This window comes from Pseudophryne corroboree, chromosome 1, assembly GCF_028390025.1.
Source record: "Pseudophryne corroboree isolate aPseCor3 chromosome 1, aPseCor3.hap2, whole genome shotgun sequence".
Classification (NCBI taxonomy): Eukaryota; Metazoa; Chordata; class Amphibia; order Anura; family Myobatrachidae; genus Pseudophryne; species Pseudophryne corroboree.
In genome coordinates this window covers 306,770,643-306,791,219 of record NC_086444.1, presented here as the reverse complement: position 1 = coordinate 306,791,219, position 20,577 = coordinate 306,770,643, and the positions used below count along the sequence as shown (strand labels likewise).

The 20,577-nt window shown below is 45.8% G+C and overlaps 1 protein-coding gene across 1 annotated transcript in view; it reads right to left on the bottom strand.

The window, feature by feature from the left end:
- ZCCHC8 (zinc finger CCHC-type containing 8) overlaps positions 1-20,577 on the bottom strand; it is a 238,495-nt gene that overhangs the window by 29,465 nt on the left and 188,453 nt on the right. The window contains exon 13 of the mRNA XM_063964450.1: positions 15,226-15,346. Within this exon, the coding sequence (XP_063820520.1) occupies positions 15,226-15,346 (121 nt within the window). The remainder of the gene's footprint in view (positions 1-15,225; positions 15,347-20,577) is intronic.

Below are 20,577 nucleotides of genomic sequence, written 5' to 3'. Positions count from 1 at the left end.
TGAAGTAACCTAGTTAGCCTGCTGACAACATATCAATATTGTTTTAAATAATAGCTATGTGGAGCCACAGCAGAGACACAGGCTAAGGTGGGTTCCCCAATGTGACCGTGATACCACAGGGCACACACCAATAACAGCCTCAAACACATGCAAACACACAGAGTAATAAGTGGGCAGTAAAGAGGATTTTGGTACTTACCGATAAATCCATTTCTTTGAATCCTCTAGGGGACACTGGAGTCCTATACAGTTTTGGGTGTAAAGCTTGCAACCGGATGTGTGGCACAATCTAAAATTAGCATTGTCTGCACAGCCGGCTCCTCCCCCTTCACATCCCTCCTCCCTCAGTTTGGAAAATTTGACTGAGAAAATAGGACATACTATAGCACATGGCAAGGAACCGAACCGTACAACATACCAAACAGCACAACTCTTACCGAAAAACTAATGCTGTTTGTACGAACTGTTAGAACAAGAATTTGAACATAGCAGGTTGACAGCATCGAGGCGGGCGTCCAGTGTCCCCTAGAGGATTCAGAGAAATGGATTTACCAGTAAGTACCAAAATCCTCTTTTTTCTTTCATCCACTAGGGGACACTGGAGTCCTATACAGTAGGGGACGTCCCAAAGTTATCCCCCAGGGAGAGAGTGCTGTCAGTGGCCTGCAAAACTAAACGTCCGAACTTAGAGTCTGCAGACGCAAAGGTATCAAACTTGTAAAATTTTGCGAACGTGTGAGCTGAGGACCACGTCGCCGCTCTGCAAAGTTGAGTAGTGGAAGCACCTCTGGCAGCCACCCATGAGGCACCCACTGAGCGGGTGGTATGAGCACCCGTCTGAACCGGAACCTGTTTGCCACAGGAAATATAAGCTTGCCGAATGGCAAGTCTAATCCATCTAGACAGACAGGTTTAGATGCTGGCCAACCCTTCTTAGGCCCATCATAAAAAAACAAAACAAATGGTCTGACTTTCTGAAGGACGACGTAACTTGTACGTATACCCGTAAAGCTCGTCCCCATCTGCGAGATCCTGGAAAGATGGGACCACAATTGGCTGGTTTACATGAAACCCCGAAACAATCTTATGAAGGAAATCTGCTCTTGTACGGAGTTCTGCCCTATCCTCATGAAAAATTAAAAAGGGACTCTTACACGATAAGGCTCCCAACTCAGAAACCCGCCTGGCCGAGGCCAAGGCAAGCAATAATGTGACCTTCCAAGAGAGATATTTCAGGTCTGTTCTTGCTAATGGCTCAAAAATTGGTGATCTCAAATTCCAACACCAAATTTAAGTCCCATGGTGCAGTAGGACAACGAAAAGGAGGTTGTATCCTCAGAACCCCCTGTAAAAAGGTTTGAACCTCTGGCAAGGATGCTAACTGCTGTTGAAATAGGATGGAGACAGACGAAATTTGAACCTTCAGAGAGCCCAGCCTCAGTCCTACATCTAGACCGGCCTGCAGGAATAGTAAAAGTCTGGATAAGTGGAAGTTCGTCGAATTCCACCCACGTTCCTGACACCAGTCCATGTACCTCTTCCAAATCCTGTAGTAGTGCATGGCTGTGACCGGCTTCCTAGCGGCAATCATCGTAGGAATGGCCGTTCTTGGTATCCCTCTGTTCCTTAAGATCCGGGTTTCAATAGCCACGCCGTTAAACGAAGCCTGTTCAGGTCTGGGTGTTGGAACAGTCCCTGAGATAGCAGGTCCTCTCTCTGAGGTAACCGCCAAGAATCTTCCACTAGTAACCCTCGCAGGTCTGAGTACCAACTCCTGCGGGGCCAATCTGGTGCGATTAGAATCGCCCACACACTCTCTCGTTTCAAGCTTTGCAGAACCCTGGGTATGAGGGGGAAAGGTGGAAAAATGTAAACCCTCCTGTAACACTAAGTGTTAATGCGTCCACTCCTTCTGCTGCTGGATCTCTTGTCCTAGACACATCTGGGCAGCTGATGGTTTTGCCGAGACACCATTAGGTCAACTTGAGGTAGACCCCATCTGCTCACCACCATGTTGAAATTCCGTGGATGTAGGCACCACTCTCCCGGATGCATGTCCTGGCGACTGAGATAATCTGCTTCCCAGTTCTCCACGCCTGGAATGAACACTGCCGAGAGGATGAGGTTTCGCCTTTCTGTCCACAACAAGATCTTTGTGGCTTCCTGCAACGCCATCCTGCTATTTATTCCTCCTTGACAGTTTATGTAAGCCGTCGTCGTGACATTGTCCGACTGTATCCTTAAGTGTTGACCGATGACTAGGTCTTCGGCTAAGAGAAGCGCATTGTAAACCGCTCGAGAATGTTTATGGGTAGTCTGCTCTCCTGTACCATCCACCTGCCCTGGAACTGATGTTCCTCCAGGACAGCACCCCAGCCTCTGAGACTGGCATCTGTTGTTAGGCTCCTCCAATCCCAAATGCCGAATCTCTTGCCTGCTGCGAGATTCCTGTTCAATGACCACCAAATCAAGGAGGCTAGTTTGCGTGGTGGAAGTCGGATTCTTCGATGTAGAAGCCAGTGCGAACCTGCTCCCTGAGCAATGAGGTTAATCTGGAATGGTCGGGAATGAAGCCTGCCGTACTGGAGAGCTTCGAACGACGCCACCATCTTCCCGAGAAGTTGCACACAGAGGTGTAGAGAAACAGTTTGTGTCCTCAGTACCTGAGCCACTAATCTCTGTAGGTCTTGGACCTTGTTTTCTGGTAGGAATACTCCCAATTGTACCGTGTCCAAGATGAGACCGAGGAATTGAATCCGATGAGTCAGCATGAGGTTGGATTTCTGGAAATTCACAATCCACCCATGTTGAATGAGAAATTGATGAGATGTCCAAACATCCTTGACCAGCTGTTCCTGAGATGATGCCTTGATCAGGAGATCGTCTAGATAAGGTATAATCGTGACCCCTAGCAGTCCCAAACCTGCAACCATGATTGCCATGATCTTTGTAAAGTTTCTTGGGGCTGATTATAGACCGAACGGCAAGGCCCTGAATTGGTAGTGATCCATCACCAGTGCGTACCTTAAGTAAGTCTGGTGAGGAGTCCAGATTGGGATATGCAGATATGCATCCTTTATGTCCATGGATACCATGAACTCGCCTTGTTCTAAGCCTGCAATGACCGACTGGATTGATTTCATCTTGATTCTGTAGACCCTTAGAAACTGGTTTAAAACTTTTAAATTGAGTATCGGTCTGGCTGTCCTGTCTGGCTTTGGCACGACAAAAAGATTGGAATAGAAACCCGTTCCTCTCTGAGAGGTGGAAACTGGAATAATGACCTCTGACCGTAGCAACTTTTGAATTGCTGTCAGTAGTGCTTTTGCTTTCTGAGGGCACCGAGTCAATCCCGTTGTAAAAAACGGACTCTGAGGCCTCTGTTGAAAATCCAGTTTGTACCCCTGTGAAATTATGTCGTTTATCCAAAGTTCTGGTGAGGTATTGGCCCAGATGTCCCGAAAACCTTCCAGATGTGCGCCCACCAAAGGGGACCCAAGGTGAGCTGGGAGATCATCATGCCACGGTTTTGTCAGCAGGTTTATCCTGCTTTCTGGTTGCTGCCTGTGAGCGGCCTCTACCTCTGCCCCCACGTACTTGTGTACCGAAACCTCTTCCTCGGGCTCGAAAGGACTGCGATCTAAATGAATTAAACGCCGGTCCCGAAAAACCTCTCCTAACCTGTGGAGCGGCTCTCGTATAAGGAGTAGGCAGAAAGGTGGATTTCCCTGCTGTAGCCTGCGAAATCCACTTGTCCAACTCTGAATCGAAAAGCATCTCACCCCCAAAGGGGATAGATTCTACCGCCTTCTTGGTATCAAGAGTCTCCTTGCCATTCTCTGAGCCATAAAATCCGTCTAGCCGATGCGGAGATGCGCGATGCTATTCTGCCATTATCCTTTGAGGCTTGACACAAATATGAAGCAGATTCTCTAATGAGTTCCGCCAGTTGGGTAATCTCTTCTAAGCTATTTTCTTCCTCAATAGCCTGTACAATACGTCCAGACCATGCTCCCATGGCCTTGTTGACCCAAGCACAGACGATCGCAGGTCTCTGTGCTGCACCTGCCGCTATAAAAATTTACTTTAAAGCTGTGTCAACCTTACGATCTGACGCATCCTTTAAAGTCGTTACATTAGGTATTGGTAAGATTGTTTTCGACAACCTTCCTAGGGAAGCATCCACTACTGGTGGAGTCTCCCACTTATCCATTACACCCTTAGGTAAGGGATAAGTTATTTGAAACCTTTTCGGAAATTGAAAGCGTTTGTCAGGTTGTTTCCAAGTCTCCTCCATTTGCGATTGGATGGATTTAGGAATAGGAAACACTGCTGAACGCGGCTTTTGGGATTCGAACAATTCGAATTCTTCTGGCTCCTTAAAGTTTAGGATCTCCTTTACCACTTCAATTAAAGACTCAAGACCCGAGATTGCCGTGTCCTCTTCTGGAAAATCTGCGTCTAGGTTAGATTCAATTAAACAAACAACTGCAACACAGTAACCCCCTGGCGCTATTTCTATGACTTTAATTTTGGCGTATATGTCCTTAAAGATTATTTTTATCATAAATCTTTATTTAAAAATTCTACATGCAGCTCACTGTAAATATAAGGGACTTCTCTGCCCTTTCACTACAATCCTCCAGAAAAACAAAAAGAAAATACAGACAGCACTAGCAGATTTCTTATTAAAATCATTTTTTCCCCTCAAATAATAGGATTTTGGTACTTACCAGGTAAATCCCTTTCTTTGAATCCATAGGGGGCACTGGAGTACTCTTGGGATATGGACGGGCTTCCGTAGGAACAGCACTGAATATTTAAATTTAGAACACTCCACCCCTCCATATCCCCGAGTACCTCTCAGTGTTTTTTACTGAGCCGAACAGGAACTATAGAGAGGTTGACAATGGAGTATTACATATAACATAACGGACAATAACGAAGTTGACACATAACGTTACTGACAACTAAACAGTTGATACCCTAACCAGCACTTGTAATTTGAACCAGTCGGTGAAGGTGTGTTACCATAAGATCCTCAGAACTCACCACAACTAGGTAAAACTGCTCTGGGTGGGCGTCCAGTGCCCCCTATGGATTTAAAGAAAAGGATTTACCTGGTAAGTACCAAAATCCTATTTTCTTTTTCATCCACTAGGGGTCACTGGAGTACTCTTGGGACGTACCAAAGCTTCCCCCGTGGGCGGGAGAGCTGTTTGGCACTTGTAACACTAGGCGGCCAAAGCTAGATGCTGATGCCGCAAACGTATCAAACTTGTAAAAGCGCACAAACGTGTGCACTGAAGACCATGTAGCCGCACGGCAAAGCTGCGTCGTAGAAGCTCCCCGACCAGCTGCCCATGAAGTTCCCACAGAACGTGTGGAATGAGCGGTTACTGACGTAGGCGGTTGTAACCTAGCATGAAGGTAAGCCTGACGTATGGTCAGTTTTATCCATCTGGATAAGGTTTGTTTAGACGCTGGCCAACCCATCTTGGCAGCATCATAGAGAACAAACAACGTATCCGTCTTACGAACTGAAGACGTTCGGGATACATAAACGCGTAATGCGCGTACCACATCCAGAGTTCCAGAATGTGCTGTCAACACAGGAACTACTATTGGTTGATTGATGTGAAAAGATGACACTACCTTTGGTAAGAAAGCGGGATTCGTCCGAAGTTCCGCTCTGTCATCATGAAACACCAAATACGGTGACTTGCATGACAAGGCACCCAAATCCGAAACACGCCTTGCCGAAGCTAAGGCTAGAAGAAAAATTGTTTTCCAAGTGAGAAACTTTATATCCACTTGCTGTAAGGGTTCAAAATATGAAGACTGTAAGTACTCTAAAACCAGATTCAAGTCCCATGGCGCTGTAGGTGGAATGAATGGAGGCTGTACTCTGAGGACACCTTGGAGAAAAGTGCGTATAGACGGCAATAGAGCCAATCGTCTTTGAAAGTAAATTGACAAAGCAGATACCTGCACCTTTAGTGTAGATAAACGCAGTCCTCCATCTAACCCTGTTTGCAGAAATAACAAAAGGCGGGATAACTTGAAAGATGATGTCGGAAACTTCCGAGCTTCACACCAACCTATATAGGTACGCCATATTCTGTAATAATGAGCTGCCGTAACCGGCTTCCTAGCTCGTAACATGGTTGGTATAACCGAATCTGGAATGCCCTCTCTTCTTAAGAGGGCAGTCTCAACAGCCACCCAGTCAAACGCAGCCGCGCTAAATCGGGGTAAAGGAACGGACCCTGTTGTAACAGGTCTGGACGCAGTGGGAGCGGCCAAGGATCGTCTGCGAGTAGTCCTCGGAGATCCGAGAACCAAGCTCTCCGAGGCCAATGAGGCGCCACTAGTATGACTGTGACAGACTCTCTTTTGATCCGTTTTAGCACCAGAGGGAGCAACGGAAACGGTGGAAACAGATACACAAGACTGTACGGCCACGCGACAGTGAGAGCATCCACCGCCACTGCCTTTGGATCTCTTGTTCTGGACACATCCTGGAACGTTTGGTGATTGTGTCGAGACGCCATCAGGTCCACCTGAGGATAACCCCATCTCTGAACCAACATGTGAAACACTTCTGGATTTAATGCCCATTCGCCTGGATGAAAATCCCGACGACTGAGATAATCCGCTTCCCAGTTGTCCACTCCCGGAATGAACACTGCCGACAATATCACCTGGTGGCATTCCGCCCAATTTAGGATACGAGCTACTTCCCGCATTGCCATGCGGCTTCTCGTTCCTCCTTGTTTGTTGATGTATGCGACCGCCGTCGCATTGTCTGACTGCACTTGGACAGGCTGAGAGCGAAGCATGTGCACTGCTTGTCGTAGCGCATTGTAAATTGCGCGGAGTTCTAGGACATTTATAGACAGCAATTTCTCGTGATCCGCCCAGAGACCCTGGAGCTGACAATTTTGAATTACCGCTCCCCAACCTCTGAGACTGGCGTCCGTAGTTAGAATTATCCAATTCCAGCCTCCGAACAGTCTTCCTGCGGTTAAATTGTGTTCCTTGAGCCACCAGAGCAGAGATACTCTTGCCCTTGGCGACAACCTCACCCTGTGGTGAATCTGCAGATGCGAGCCCGACCACTGGGCGAGCACATTCAGTTGAAATGGACGCGAGTGAAATCTTCCGAACTGAAGCGCTTCGAAAGCTGCTACCATTGTGCCTAAGAGGCGAATGCACAAGTGTACCGACACTGTGCGTGGCTTGAGCACTAATTGTACTAGATGGCGTAGAATTTGTACTTTCTGCTGTGGTAGGTAAATTCTTTGACCGTATCGAGAATCATACCTAGGAATTGAAGGCGTTGAGACGGAATTAGATGTGATTTCTTGAAGTTGACAATCCAACCGTGGTGAACCAGTACATCGTATGTTAGCAGCGCATGTTGGAGAAGTATCTGTTGAGACGGAGCTTTGATGAGCAGATCGTCTAAATACGGAACTATTGTCACTCCCAGGGATCTGAGATGAGCTATCATCACAGACATCACTTTGGTGAATACCCGTGGCGCTGATGACAGGCCAAACGGTAGAGCCTGAAACTGGTAATGGTTCTGGCGTATTGCAAACCGTAAGAATTTCTGATGAGGCTGTCAAATTGGAATGTGTAAGTACGCATCCTTGAGATCTAGCGCAATCATAAATTCCTTTGGCTCTAAACCCGCAATCACTGAACGTAGACACTCCATTTTGAATCTGTAGTAAGTTACGTACTGATTGAGACCCTTTACGTTCAATATTGGTCTGACTGAGCCATCCGGCTTCGGTACCACAAACAGACTTGAATAATAACCCTGACCCTGTTGGTGTACAGGGACCGGAATCAAAACTGCCGAATCCAGTAGGGACTGAATGGCAATTTGCAGAACCGTCCTCTTGTCGTCCGACAGAGGCAATCCTGTCTTGAAAAACCGCAGAGGCGGAAGACAGTCGAACTCTATTTTGTAACCTTTTAACACTAAATTGCGGATCCACCCATCCGCGGATGTGTGGAACCACGCCAAATGGAACTTCTGAAGGCGTGCTCCCACAATCGGAGAACCGAGATGTGCTGGTAGCCCGTCATGCCACTGGCTTGTGTGTTGGTTTGTTGGAAACCACGTCCGCGACCACGTCTAGCAGGCGTGGCTGTTCCTCTGCCACGTCCTCGAAAGGGCTGAGGTCTAAAGGATTTGAACGAAGGTCCAGCGTACCTTCTTCTTGATACCGGTGGAGGCAATGGTAAGAAAACAGACTTACCTCCCGTAGCCTCAGCAATCCATGCGTCCAATTCAGGACCAAACAACTTCTTGCCATCGTAAGGCAACGCCTCTATACCTCGTTTGACCTCTGCCTCCGCATGATAAGCACGCAGCCAGAGTGCTCTTCGTGCCGTAACTAGCGAAGATGAAATACGAGAAGTGAGCTGACAGACGTCAGTAGACGCTGTACAGAGATACTCTACAGCCTCAATCATTTGATTTACAAGAATTATCAGGTTTTCGTCATGTAAAGCAGATTTGAGTTCTGTAAGCCATATTATGAGTGCCTTAGTGACCCAAATGCCAACCAATCCAGGTCTCAGCATCACACCTGCTGCTACATACATGGATTTTAGCATAGTTTCTATCTTGCGATCTGACGGGTCTTTAAGCGTAGTAGCTGCTGGCACTGGTATGGTTAATTTCTTGGTAAGCTTTGACACTGAAGAATCAACTATTGGTGGATTCTCCCATGTACATGTTACAGAGTCTGGAAACGGGTAACTAGACTTAAATCTGCGAGGTATAGAAAACCGTTTATCTGGATTCTGTCGTGTTTCTACTAACATCTGATTAAGGGATTCCAACACAGGAAAACTTATTGGAGTTTTTTGTCGTTTAGTAAGTACGACCTGATCATTTGTGAGAGGCTCCTCAGTTTCAGTAAACTTCAGAGACTGACGTACCGCTCTGATGAGATCATCAATGCCGGAACTGTTAAAATCCTCGCCATCTGACTCCACTTCGCCCTCCTCACCCTCATCTTGTTCCGTGAGGTCTGGCATGGAATCGTCAGAATGCAACATAGCAGACACTGGAAAATCATAAGACATATGAAATTTATCCCGTTTACCCAAAATGGATTTGGACCTTACGCAAGGCTGAGACGCCTCCGGTAGTTCTGGCGGTCTCACCCTAGACTCAGATCTTGCCGTTTCCCGCTCCTGACGAGCGGCGGTCAATTCTGATTGTAACCTATCTAGTACATTTACTAACATACCCCACGGAGGGTCCGGTGAGGACATTGGTTGTAAAACTGGAGCAAAAATGGTATTCTGAACCGAATTCACAAAACATACTGTACATGTGGTAGATCCATCCAGTAACACACTGTTACAGACTTTGCAATTATGCTTTTTAGTTTTTGCTGGTGCCTTACTCATTATGGCGACAGACAATACAATACACAAAAAACAGACACTTGCACGACTCAGTAAAATAGCAGTAAGGTGTCTCTGTATATATATCTGGCCAAGTGCAGTACACGTGGCCAGTACTATGAAATGTGATCCCAAATTCCCACTAACACCCCTGCGCCTCCGGTGGAGTAGAAATGTAGTACTGGAACTTTCTGGAATCACAGCAGGAAGACACAGGAAGCATGGTTAAAATGGCTGCCATGCTTATACATATAATCACAGTGCATTCCATACTGATCTTATAAACAGTCTCCCTGCCAGCATAAACATCATTATATTATATATAAATCTGTGGCAAACTATCAACAGCCTGTTGCTGCTGTCCCTTCTCCCCCCCCTCGCATCTGCTCTATAGCGTGCAGTGCGGCCGGGCATCGTGGAAGACTGGGAGCGCGTGTTAGCGCTAGGACTACCTGGCCGCAGCCGATACAAGCGGCGGCCGGAGCATTGGGAGAAGCGGCGGCCGGACCAGACGCGGGGAGCAGATGTCTGTAAGAGAAGCGGCGGGCGGACCAGACGCGGGGAGCAGCTGTAAGAAGCGCCGGAGCTGAGACCCGGCGGCCAGAGCAGTTGTAGCGGCTACGTTACCCGGCGACCGGAGTCGCTGCGGCGAGCGCAGTCAGCCGAAAACCAGCGCCTTCCCCACACGTCGGGGCGGCAGCGGAAGCTGACCGCCCCGTTCTCCCCCCTCACATACCTGCAATAGTTGTGGAAACGTCTGTGAAGAGGCTCTGACGGGGCTTCTTAGTAAGCGCCGGCCAGCCTGTGTACACAAGATCTGTGTGTGTGTGGCTGTGAGGGAGCTCTTTCAGAGAGGCCCGACACGCCCCTGCTGCTATCAGCAGCTGCACTATCCCTGACCCTGCCTTTTGGAAGGGGGAAAGGGATGTGTAAAATAGAAAAAAATAAAAATAATTCAAAGTAATTGTGACCTGAGCCACATAGCTGTTACTACTTCGAGCACAGAAAAAACACTGAGAGGTACTCGGGGATATGGAGGGGTGGAGTGTTCTAAATTTAAATATTCAGTGCTGTTCCTACGGAAGCCCGTCCATATCCCAAGAGTACTCCAGTGACCCCTAGTGGATGAAAAAGAAATTATATTTAATATATAGCTCCTTTTCTTACCTCTAGATCTAATTTCATATAATTTAAGAATAATATCTAAAAAAACATGGCACTGTCATCACATTTAATAACAGTTCAATACTCTGCTCTGTAGAATGATTTACTTTCTGTAAGCACTCAAAGCAAACAGCTAGATATAATTAGCTTACACTGTTCCAATTCAGTGTTACAAGGTCTCCAAGCTCCGCTCTGATATTTGATTGCTCTGTCAGCTCAAGCTGGAGATTGATACTTTGTTAATACACTGCAGCCGGTGCAAAGTTTCTCATTCAGAATGTGTTCTAATAGTCAAGAATCCATAACGCTTTAAATACAGCGATCTTTGTTTGTAAATAACTTGGTTAATCATGCAGAGTCTCAATGGTTTTTTTCCCCTTCTCCCCCTTAAGGGCAACAATGATTTAATGCACAACAACAGTCAGTTGATTGATCATTAGCTGATTTAGCATGCAGGGATTTAATCGCTTCTCTCAAAGCAAATTATTCATGCATCTCAGCAATTATTTAAACATGGCCATGTTAATTGCACATCATTACCACATTTCCTCCTGGGTTTTGTTTCTGTGTACTCCCAGCTCTGGTGCTCAAATACCTTTTACAGAAAGCCTTATCCGGAGATCGTTGACGTTTTTCCCAGCATATTTGAGGCAAATTCATGGTGTGCTGATTGCGGGTAAGTAGGATCAATAAAGACGTGTTTCTCCGCCTAAAGACTTCGGCGGCTTCCTCAGTCAGATCTGACTGAGGAAGCCGCCGACGTCTATAGGCGGAGAAACGCATTTTTATTGATCCTACTTACCCGCAATCAGCACACCACGAATTGCCTCAAATATGCTGGGAAAAACGTCAACGATCTCCGGATAAGGCTTTCTGTAAAAGGTATTTGAGCACCAGAGCTGGGAGTACACAGAAACAAAACCCAGGAGGAAATGTGGTAATGATGTGCAATTAACATGGCCATGTTTAAATAATTGCTGAGATGCATGAATAATTTTGCTGCTTTGAGAGAAGCGATTAATTCCCTGCATGCTAGATCAGCGAATGATTAATCAACTGACTTGTTGTGCATTAAATCATTGTTGCCCTTAAGGGGGTGAAGGGAAAAAAAACCATTGAGACTCTGCATGTTAAACCAAGTTATTTACAAACAAAAATCACTGTATTTAAAGAGTTATGGATTCTTGACTATTAGAACACATTCTGAATGAGAAACTTTACACCAACTGTCCAGCTGCAGTGTATTAACAAAGTATCAATCTCCAGCTTGAGTTGACAGAGCAATCAAATATCAGAGTGGAGCTGGTAGACCTTGTAACACTGAATTGGAACAGTGTAAGCTAACTATATCTAGCTGTTTGCTTTGAGTGCTTACAGAAAGTAAATCATTCTACAGAGCAGAGTATTGAACGGTTATTAAATGCGATAATGTTAATATTTTTTTATGTATACAGTGCCATGTTTTTTAGATATTATTCTTGAAAATTATATGAAATTAGATCTAGAGGCAAGAAAAGGAGCTATATATTAAATAATATTTGAGAAAAATTATTTTAATAAGAAATCTGCTAGCGCTGTCTGTATTTTCTTTTTGTTTTTCTGGTAGATTCAGTTAACTCACCTTCCTCTGTATCAATGAGAAGACCCTCCTCCACTAATTCCGGTATAATAGCAAGAGGTCTTTTAACCGCCTTGCGCACATTTGTTTCTGCATGTGCGAGCAGTGTTAACTTGATGAGAAATTTTTCCATCGTCTTAGAGAATCCCGCAGCCCATTCTGATTGCTGCTTGCGTGATTCTGCCATCTCCTTGGAGATTCTATTTGCAAGGTTGTCATCCCATGACCTAGCCAGAGCACTGCTCCCAGGTGGAGCGTCCTTGTCTAAGCAGGAGTCGCACACCCGGAGCTGACAACCCGCGTGCTCTTCTTGTTACATTTCGTACAAACATAACAAGTCTTAGTTGCTTTAGACATGTTGTGTAAACCCTTTACCAGGGTACAATGCACCGATTTCACCCTTTAAACTAGGAAGAGAAAAAGACAGATGACAGAAGCGAAGGTAGTGGATCCGGCTGCAATTACCTGACCCTTCCTTATATAAAAAGAGTAGGCCAAAATAAATTTACAATTAAAAAAAAAAATTTTTTTTTAAACACCAGCCGACTTGCAAACCTCACACCCCAACTGTAAATCAGCTACGATGTTAGAGTTGGTATCCGCTTGCTTCCGTGTATTTTCTTCAGGATCTTTGAAACAGATTTCCCTTGAAAATATGAGTAAATTTGAATTACTTTTCAGGAGATCCTCACATAACGAACTGTTAGGAGAAGGAATCTCTCTCTTCTAATAATATATACACATTTACATATTAAGTCAGAGCAGCAGGGGGAGCTCTTCCAGTAATAAAAGACCTTCCCCCATGTTTTTCACTTAATGTCATTGCTGTGTCCCGAGTCACATGCTGCTGTTCACGGCACCAGTGTCCTCCTTACAGAAAAGAGGACTACTGGTCTGTACCGCCACACGCTGCTGATAACTGTTCAGCCGCTCTGCGCTTCTCCCCCTCCGTCCCTCCCTGCACACAGGGAACACACGCCGAGCCTCGCGCCGCAATTAGCTCCAGCGCGCTGGCTGTGTACAGGTTTCTAAGATGGGAGGGGAGTTTAATAAAGCATTTAAATGAGGAGAGAGGGGGAAGAGAGAAAATAAATAAATAAAATAAAAAGTACATGAAAGAACCTAGCCTAAGCTACGTCTTCTACCTCAACTTCGACCAGTCCTCACTATTAGATGTTGGAGGATCCCCTGTGGAGAGATGCAGGTCCCTTCAAAAGGGATCTTTGTCTTTCCAATATAAAGCGGCTATGTCTTCCTTTTATTAGGTGGACGCAGCACACTTGTATGAATTTTAGTCAGGAGCTCTGTGCTCCCACGTGCTGTATCCTCCAGCACAATTTTCCAAACTGGGGGAGGAGGGATGTGAAGGGGGAGGAGCCGGCTGTGCAGACAATGCTAATTTTAGATTGTGCCACACCTCCGGTTGCAAGCTTCACACCCCAAACTGTATAGGACTCCAGTGTCCCCTAGTGGATGAAAGAGAAATACTCAACAATCCAGTCAGGTTATAGCAGGAAGGAATTCGGTGTAAAAACCAGGCTGAAGGGAGCAAGTTACAAATGAAACTTCGTGCGACTGCTAAGGCAGCAATGTGTTTAAAAATGAGTCTTTGGTGGTGGGGAGGGAGAAGTAGTAAGCCTGAGGCGGCCTATCAACTCAAATAAAAGCTGGCTCAGGATTGGAGGAGGGGCCAACAAACCCCCAAACCTCCAGGGACAAATGGCCTCACTGCTACTGCAGTGTCCTGCTCCACAAACCGCCCTACTGGTCCAGTGCGAGGACAGACTAGCCTACCGACAGTACCTACATAGCTGGTGGTCTCCTACACCAGCTGCGAAAAGCCGCAAGGATGCAGCTCCCTGCGCTTACCTGTCCTCGTGCGTCCAGCTGTGGCTTCTGCAGGTAGTCTGGGAGCGGTGAAGAGCTGTCTCCTCCCGGAGTTGCCGGTGCTGCCACCGCCAGGTGCTGGCTGTCTGTATAGGTGTCCAACAGACCACTCAAGTGAAAAATAAAAATAAATTACAAAGTTACTATAGGGGACCACTTAAAAGCAGCTCCCCTAAAATAGTGCCCGATCCTGCCGGCACCAAACTGGCTGGCTGGTGGCTGGGTATGCTGGACAAGAAGTTGCAACTGTTTGGTGCCCAGACTCTCCTCCCCGGGCAATACCCAGTGTTCCCTGTGCCCCCTAGTGGACAGAGGGAGAAAAAAACAAAAAAAAAAAACAACAGTTTTTGTGGAGGTTACTGGCCACCCAAACATCATAATATATAGGAAACTTAACCAAAGAAATATTTCTGGGTTCAGAATTACAGAGTACATCACACTCTCTGATGAAGTTTGTACTAATTTATGAATAATTTAGATCTGGACTTCAGTTTTAGACACTTTGAATGTAATATATTCATTTTTGCAGCTACTAGCACAAGGGCCCTCATTCAGAGTTGATCGCTCGCTATTTTTCTTCGCATCGGTGCGATTTTCTGCTAACTGCGCATGCGCAATGTTCGCACTGCGGCTGCGTCAAGTAAATTTGCTAAGAAGTTTGGTATTTTACTCACGGCATTACGAGGTTTTTTCTTCGTTCTGGTGATCGGCGTGTGATTGACAGGAAGTGGGTGTTTCTGGGCGGAAACGGACCGTTTTATGGGTGTGCGTGAAAAAACGCTGCGGTTTCTGGGAAAAACGCGGGAGTGGCTGGAGAAACGGGGGTGTGTCTGGGCGAACGCTGGGTGTGTTTGTGACGTCAAACCAGGAACGACAAGCACTGAACTGATCGCACTGGAAGAGTAAGTCTCGAGCTACTCAGAAACTGCAAAGTTTCTTTTCGCAATATTGCGAATACTTCGTTCGCAATTCAGCTAAGCTAAGATTCACTCCCAGAGGGCGGCGGCTTAGCGTGTGCACTGCTGCGAAAAGCGGCAGGCGAGCAAACAACTCGGAATGAGGTCCAAGGTTCAGATCAACTTTCTGTTCTCAGCAATGTTTTGAACTTCTTTGCCTACCTGACCCCACATCCATATCCACTGGAGATTCTCCTTTGCCATTTCCAGAGGTCTTTTGTCTTTTTTTCTCCGAATGTGTTTGGGATAAAGAAGGTCTTTTCTGGCTGGCATTATGGTTTTGCTGTGAGGAAAACATTTCACTATTGTCACAATAAAAACACGACTGTATTCTTTGTTATGTGCATTACCTAATGCACCTTTCAAGACTAATATATTATAGTTCATACAAAAGGGGGGTTATCAATAAGCTTTAACCATGTCGGCATTGCACATAAGAGCAGTTAGACCAAGAGGAATAGCTGACATTACGGAAGGAGATATCAAATTATCTATGAACATCTCTATTAAAGTCACTACTCGCCTCCACACAGTGTATACAGAAACCTCAAACGCCTGTTAGAGGAATTGCGGCCAGCAGGGGTCTTTCATATATATCTGGTATTGTTGCACCAATTAACATTTTGAAAATAGGATTTTAATTACGTACCGGTAAATCCTTTTCTCTTAGTCCGTAGAAGCTACTGGGGTTCCATTTAGTACTATGGGTATAGACGGGTCCACTAGGAGCCATGGGCACTTTAAGAATTTGACGGTGTGGGCTGGCTCCTCCCTTATGCCCCTCCTACCAGACTCAGTCTAGAAACTGTGCCCAAGGAGATGGACATACTTTGAGAGAAGGATAGATAAAGATAGTGGTGAGATTTATAACCAACACACACAAAAAAAAAAAAAAAAAAAAAAAAAAAAAAAGAGGAAAGCTATGCTAACCCAACTTTAAACAGGAACAGCTGAACCAAACAATAATACTTAACCAAGTAATAGTGCAGGAAGAATGAAGCACCGGGCGGGCGCCCAGTATCCTCTACGGCAGGCATTCCCAACCGCGGTCCTCAAGGCACACCAACAGTGCAGGTTTTAGTGATATCCAGGCTTCAGCACAGATGGTTAAATCAATATAACTGAGGTACTAATTAAGTCACCTGTGTTCAAGCCTGGATATCACTAAAACCAGGACTGTTAGTGTGCCTTGAGGACCGAGGTTGGGAAACACTGTTCTACGGACTACGAGAAAAGGAATTACCAGTAGGTAATTAGTCCTAAATGATACTGGGGTTCCATTTAGTACCATGGGGATGTAGCAAAGTTTACACACCGGGTGGGAGAGTGCAGAGGTTCCTGCAGAACTGATTGGCCTCTGAGGACCTTCAGTTTCGTCAAAGTATCGAACCTGTAGAACTTAGCAAACATGTTCAATCCTGACAAAGTCGCTGCTCGGCAGAGTTGTAAAGCAGATACACCCCGGACAGCCGCCCAGGAAGAACCCACCGACCTAGTAGAGTACACATTTCGGAACCGGCAAGCCTGTCGTGGTATAAGCATGCTGGATAGTGAACCTGATCCAGCGTGCAATTGTCTGCTTTGAAGCAGGACACCCAATTTTATTGGGATCATATAGAACAAACAGCAAGTCTGATTTCCTGCGACGAGCTATTCTCTTTACATACACCTTCAAAGCCCTCACAACATTCAAAGACTTTGAAGTAACAGCCGGAACCACAATAGGTTGGTTGATGTAAAACGCAGACACCACCTTAGGAAGAAATTGCTGACGAGTTCTGAGTTCAGCTCTGTCCTCATGAAAAATTAAGTAGGGACTCTTGTGAGACAACGCCCCTAGCGGTCTTCCACGTAAGGTACTTTACGTTAACCTCCTGTAAAGGTTCAAACCAGTCCGATTGGAGGACATGCAGCACCAAATTGAGATCCCAAGGTGCTGTGGGAGGCATAAAGGGAGGTTGGATGTGCAGAACAAATTTCAAAAAAAAGTCTGGACCTCAGGGAGAGAAGCCAATTGTTTCTGGGGGGAAAAAAAAAAAAAATGGACATGGACGAAATCTGGTCTTTTATGGAGCCCAGACGTAGGCCCACATCCACACCTGCCTACAGAAAAAGCAGGAAACGTCCAAAGTGAAATTCCACAGCAGAATATTTTATGTGCCCTCACACCAAGAGATGTATTTCTTCCAAATACGGTGGTAATGTTTAGACATTACCCCTTTCCTGGCTTGGATCATAGTCGGTAAAACTTTGTTAGGGATCCCTCTTCTGGCTAGAATAAGTTGTTCAACTTCCATGCAGTCAAACGTAGCCGTGGTAAGTCCTGATAGATGAACGGGCCCTGTTGCAAAAGATCCACGCGAAGAGGTAGAGGCCATAGATCTTCGAGGAGCATCTCCAGGAGGTCCACGTACCAGGCTCTTCTTGGTCAGTCCGGAAGCAATGAGAATTGCTTGAACCTTTTCCCTTTTTATTCTTTTGAGAATTCTTGGGATCAGAGAAAGTGGAGGAAACACATACACCGTCTGATAGACCCATGGAGTCGTCAGAGTGTCAACCGCCACTGCCTGTGGGTCTCTCGACTTGGAACAATACCGCTTGAGCTTCTTGTTGAGACGAGAGGCCATCATGTCGATGTGTGGACATCCCCACAGACGTGTCAAGCACCTGAACACCTCCGGGTGAAGGCACCACTCCCCCGGATGCAGGTCGCGTTTGCGGGGGAAGTCTGCTTCCCAGTTGTCTACTCCCGGAAAGAAGACCGCCGATAACGCCAATGCGGGTTTTTTTTTCTGCACAGAGGAGAATTCTTGACACCTCTGACATTGCTGCTCTGCTTTTCATTTCGCCGTCTGTTTATGTACGTCACTGCCGTCACATTGTACGACTGGAGATAAGAGGCCTGCAGAAGAGCGTTGTACATTCTGAGTTTCAGAATGTTCATTGGAAGGGTGACTTCCTGACTTGACCTTGAAACTGCATCCCCTGGGTGACTGTTGCCCAACCTGAGGCTTGCGTCCATAGTCAAAAGAATCCAGTTCTGAATTCCGAACCTCTGACCCAGATGAGGTGAGAAATCTGTAGACACCACAGAAGGGAGATCCTGGCTTTTGGCAACAGATGGATCCTCTGATGCATGTGAAGATGCGATCCGGACCATTTGTCCAACAGATCGAGCTGGAAGGGTCTTGCGCGAAACCTTCTGTATTGAAGCGCCTCTTAAGAGGCCACCATTTCCCCCAGAAGTTGAATGCATAGATGCACCGATATCCAGGTTGGCTTCAGGACATCCCGAGCCATCGACTGGATTACCAATGCCTTTTCCAACGGAAGGAACACTTTCTGTGACCCCGTGTCCAGTATCATTCCCAGAAATCCATGTAGGCTCTAGGTGAGATTTCGGAAGGTTCAGAATCCACCCGTGATCCTGGAGAAGTTTGTTTGAGAGACCAATGCTGTCCAGCAACCTCTACCTGGACGGCGCCTTTATCAGAAGATCGTCCAGGTATGGAATTATGTTCACTCCCTGCTTGCGAAAGAGAAACATCTCTGCCATCACTTTGGTGAATACCCTCGGTGCTGTGGAGAGACCAAATGGCAGGGCCTGGAGCTGGTAGTGACAGTCCTGTAATGCAAACCGTAGATAAGCCTGATGAGGCAGCAAGATCGGAATGTGAAGGTACGCATCCTTGATATCCAGATAAAAAGGAATTCCCCCTCCTCCAGACCGGAGATCACCGCTCTCAGAGACTCCATCTTGAACCTTAACACTTAAGAACGGATTCAAGGACTTGAGGTTCAGATTTGATCGTACCGAACCATCTGGTTTCAGTACTACAAACAAGTTGGAATAGTAGGAAAACGGTAAATGGAGGGAAGATCAAAGGCGCTACTTTACAAAAAACTTGTATATAAAGAAAGAGAAATATAATATACATCACATGGATTCTTCGTAGTCCTTTGTTAGTCTCTTTCTATTGTTCCAGTAAATGGCGGGTATTTACATGCAAAAACACAAAATTGGACACAGAATGTGTAGTAATGTTTGTAATATAATCAATTTCTGTGAATTCTCCGGCGGAAAGGAGCCCTATATTGTGTGGGTTTCTTGATAGTAGATAAGGATAGTTCCTCACCACCACTTCATAAGCACAAGTAAACGTACCAAAACTCACTTAGAATTATATATCACTATGCATATAAAGGTTTCTTTTACACTTCTGATCATAACACATGAGACAAGCTCTGTTCAATAGAACGTACCACACATACACCTTGAAAAAGACCTTGGGTCGAAACGGCGTTGGTGCTACCAGACTGTTTTTTTATTGTTCTCCACTCGCATCATTCCAAGGTAAAATAGCATTTGTGTTCACAAGTATAAGTCCGGAATTTACTTGTGATTGTCTTATTCCATCTGACACACATTTTTTCTATTTGAACCAATTTTTGGAATTGAATGTGGAGATTTTATCTGATTGTTTATAATTTTTATCATGTGAAAATAAATAAAAAAATTTTTGGAGAGAAGAGTGCTTCATCTGTCTAAAGAAACCGCTACGTGTGGAATACCATCTGCTGAAAAGTGAGTGGATTTGAAGAATCTGTGAGGGAGGTCTTGGAACTCAAGTCTGTATCCCTGGGAAATAAGATCTATGACCCAGGGTTCCCAGCACGAACTTGAGCAGATGTGACTGAAGAATTTTAGTCTGGCTCCAAGCTGACAGCCCTCCAGGCCTCGCGGTCCACCGTGATGCTTGAGGTTTTGAGGAAGCAGAGCCTGAGCTTTGTTACTGAGCACCTGCTGGTTTATCTCTTGCACCTCCGGAAGATGTAGAAGCACCTCTGGATTTTCCCTTAAACTTGGCTGTCCGAAAGGACTGTAAATTTGATGCTGAATAAGCTTTTCTGGATGGGGGACCTGCGGAAGGAAGATACAGAGACTTATCCGCAGTAGCTTTGGAGATCAATTTGTCTAGTTCGTCTCCAAACAAGGCCTCTCCCGTGAATGGCAAACCTTCCACGCCTTTCCTGGACTGCTGACGCGGACTCATCTGGAGTAACCAAAAACCCCTGCGTGCTGACACTGCCATAGCGGTGGTGCGTGCATTAAGCAAACCAATCTCTTTTATGGCCTCCACCAAAAAATTTGCAGAGTCCTGTATATGCTGCAGGAGTAAAACATCCCCCCTAGACAATGAATCTAACGCCTCAATTAGGTTACCTGACCAATGGCTTTTGTGATCCACGCACATGCAATAGTGGGTCTTTGGCCACCCCAGCAGCTGTGTACAATGATTTGAGTGTAGTCTCAATTTTACAATCAGCCGTATCTTTTAGGGAGGCTGCACCAGGGACAGGCAATACAATTTTACGTGACAGCCTAGAGACTGATGCGTCAACTATCAGTGGATTTTCCCATTTTTTCCTATCCTCTAGGGAAAAAAGGAAAAGATGAGATGCCTTTTATGGATTTGAAATTACTTATCAGGATTAACCCATGGTCCTTCAAAC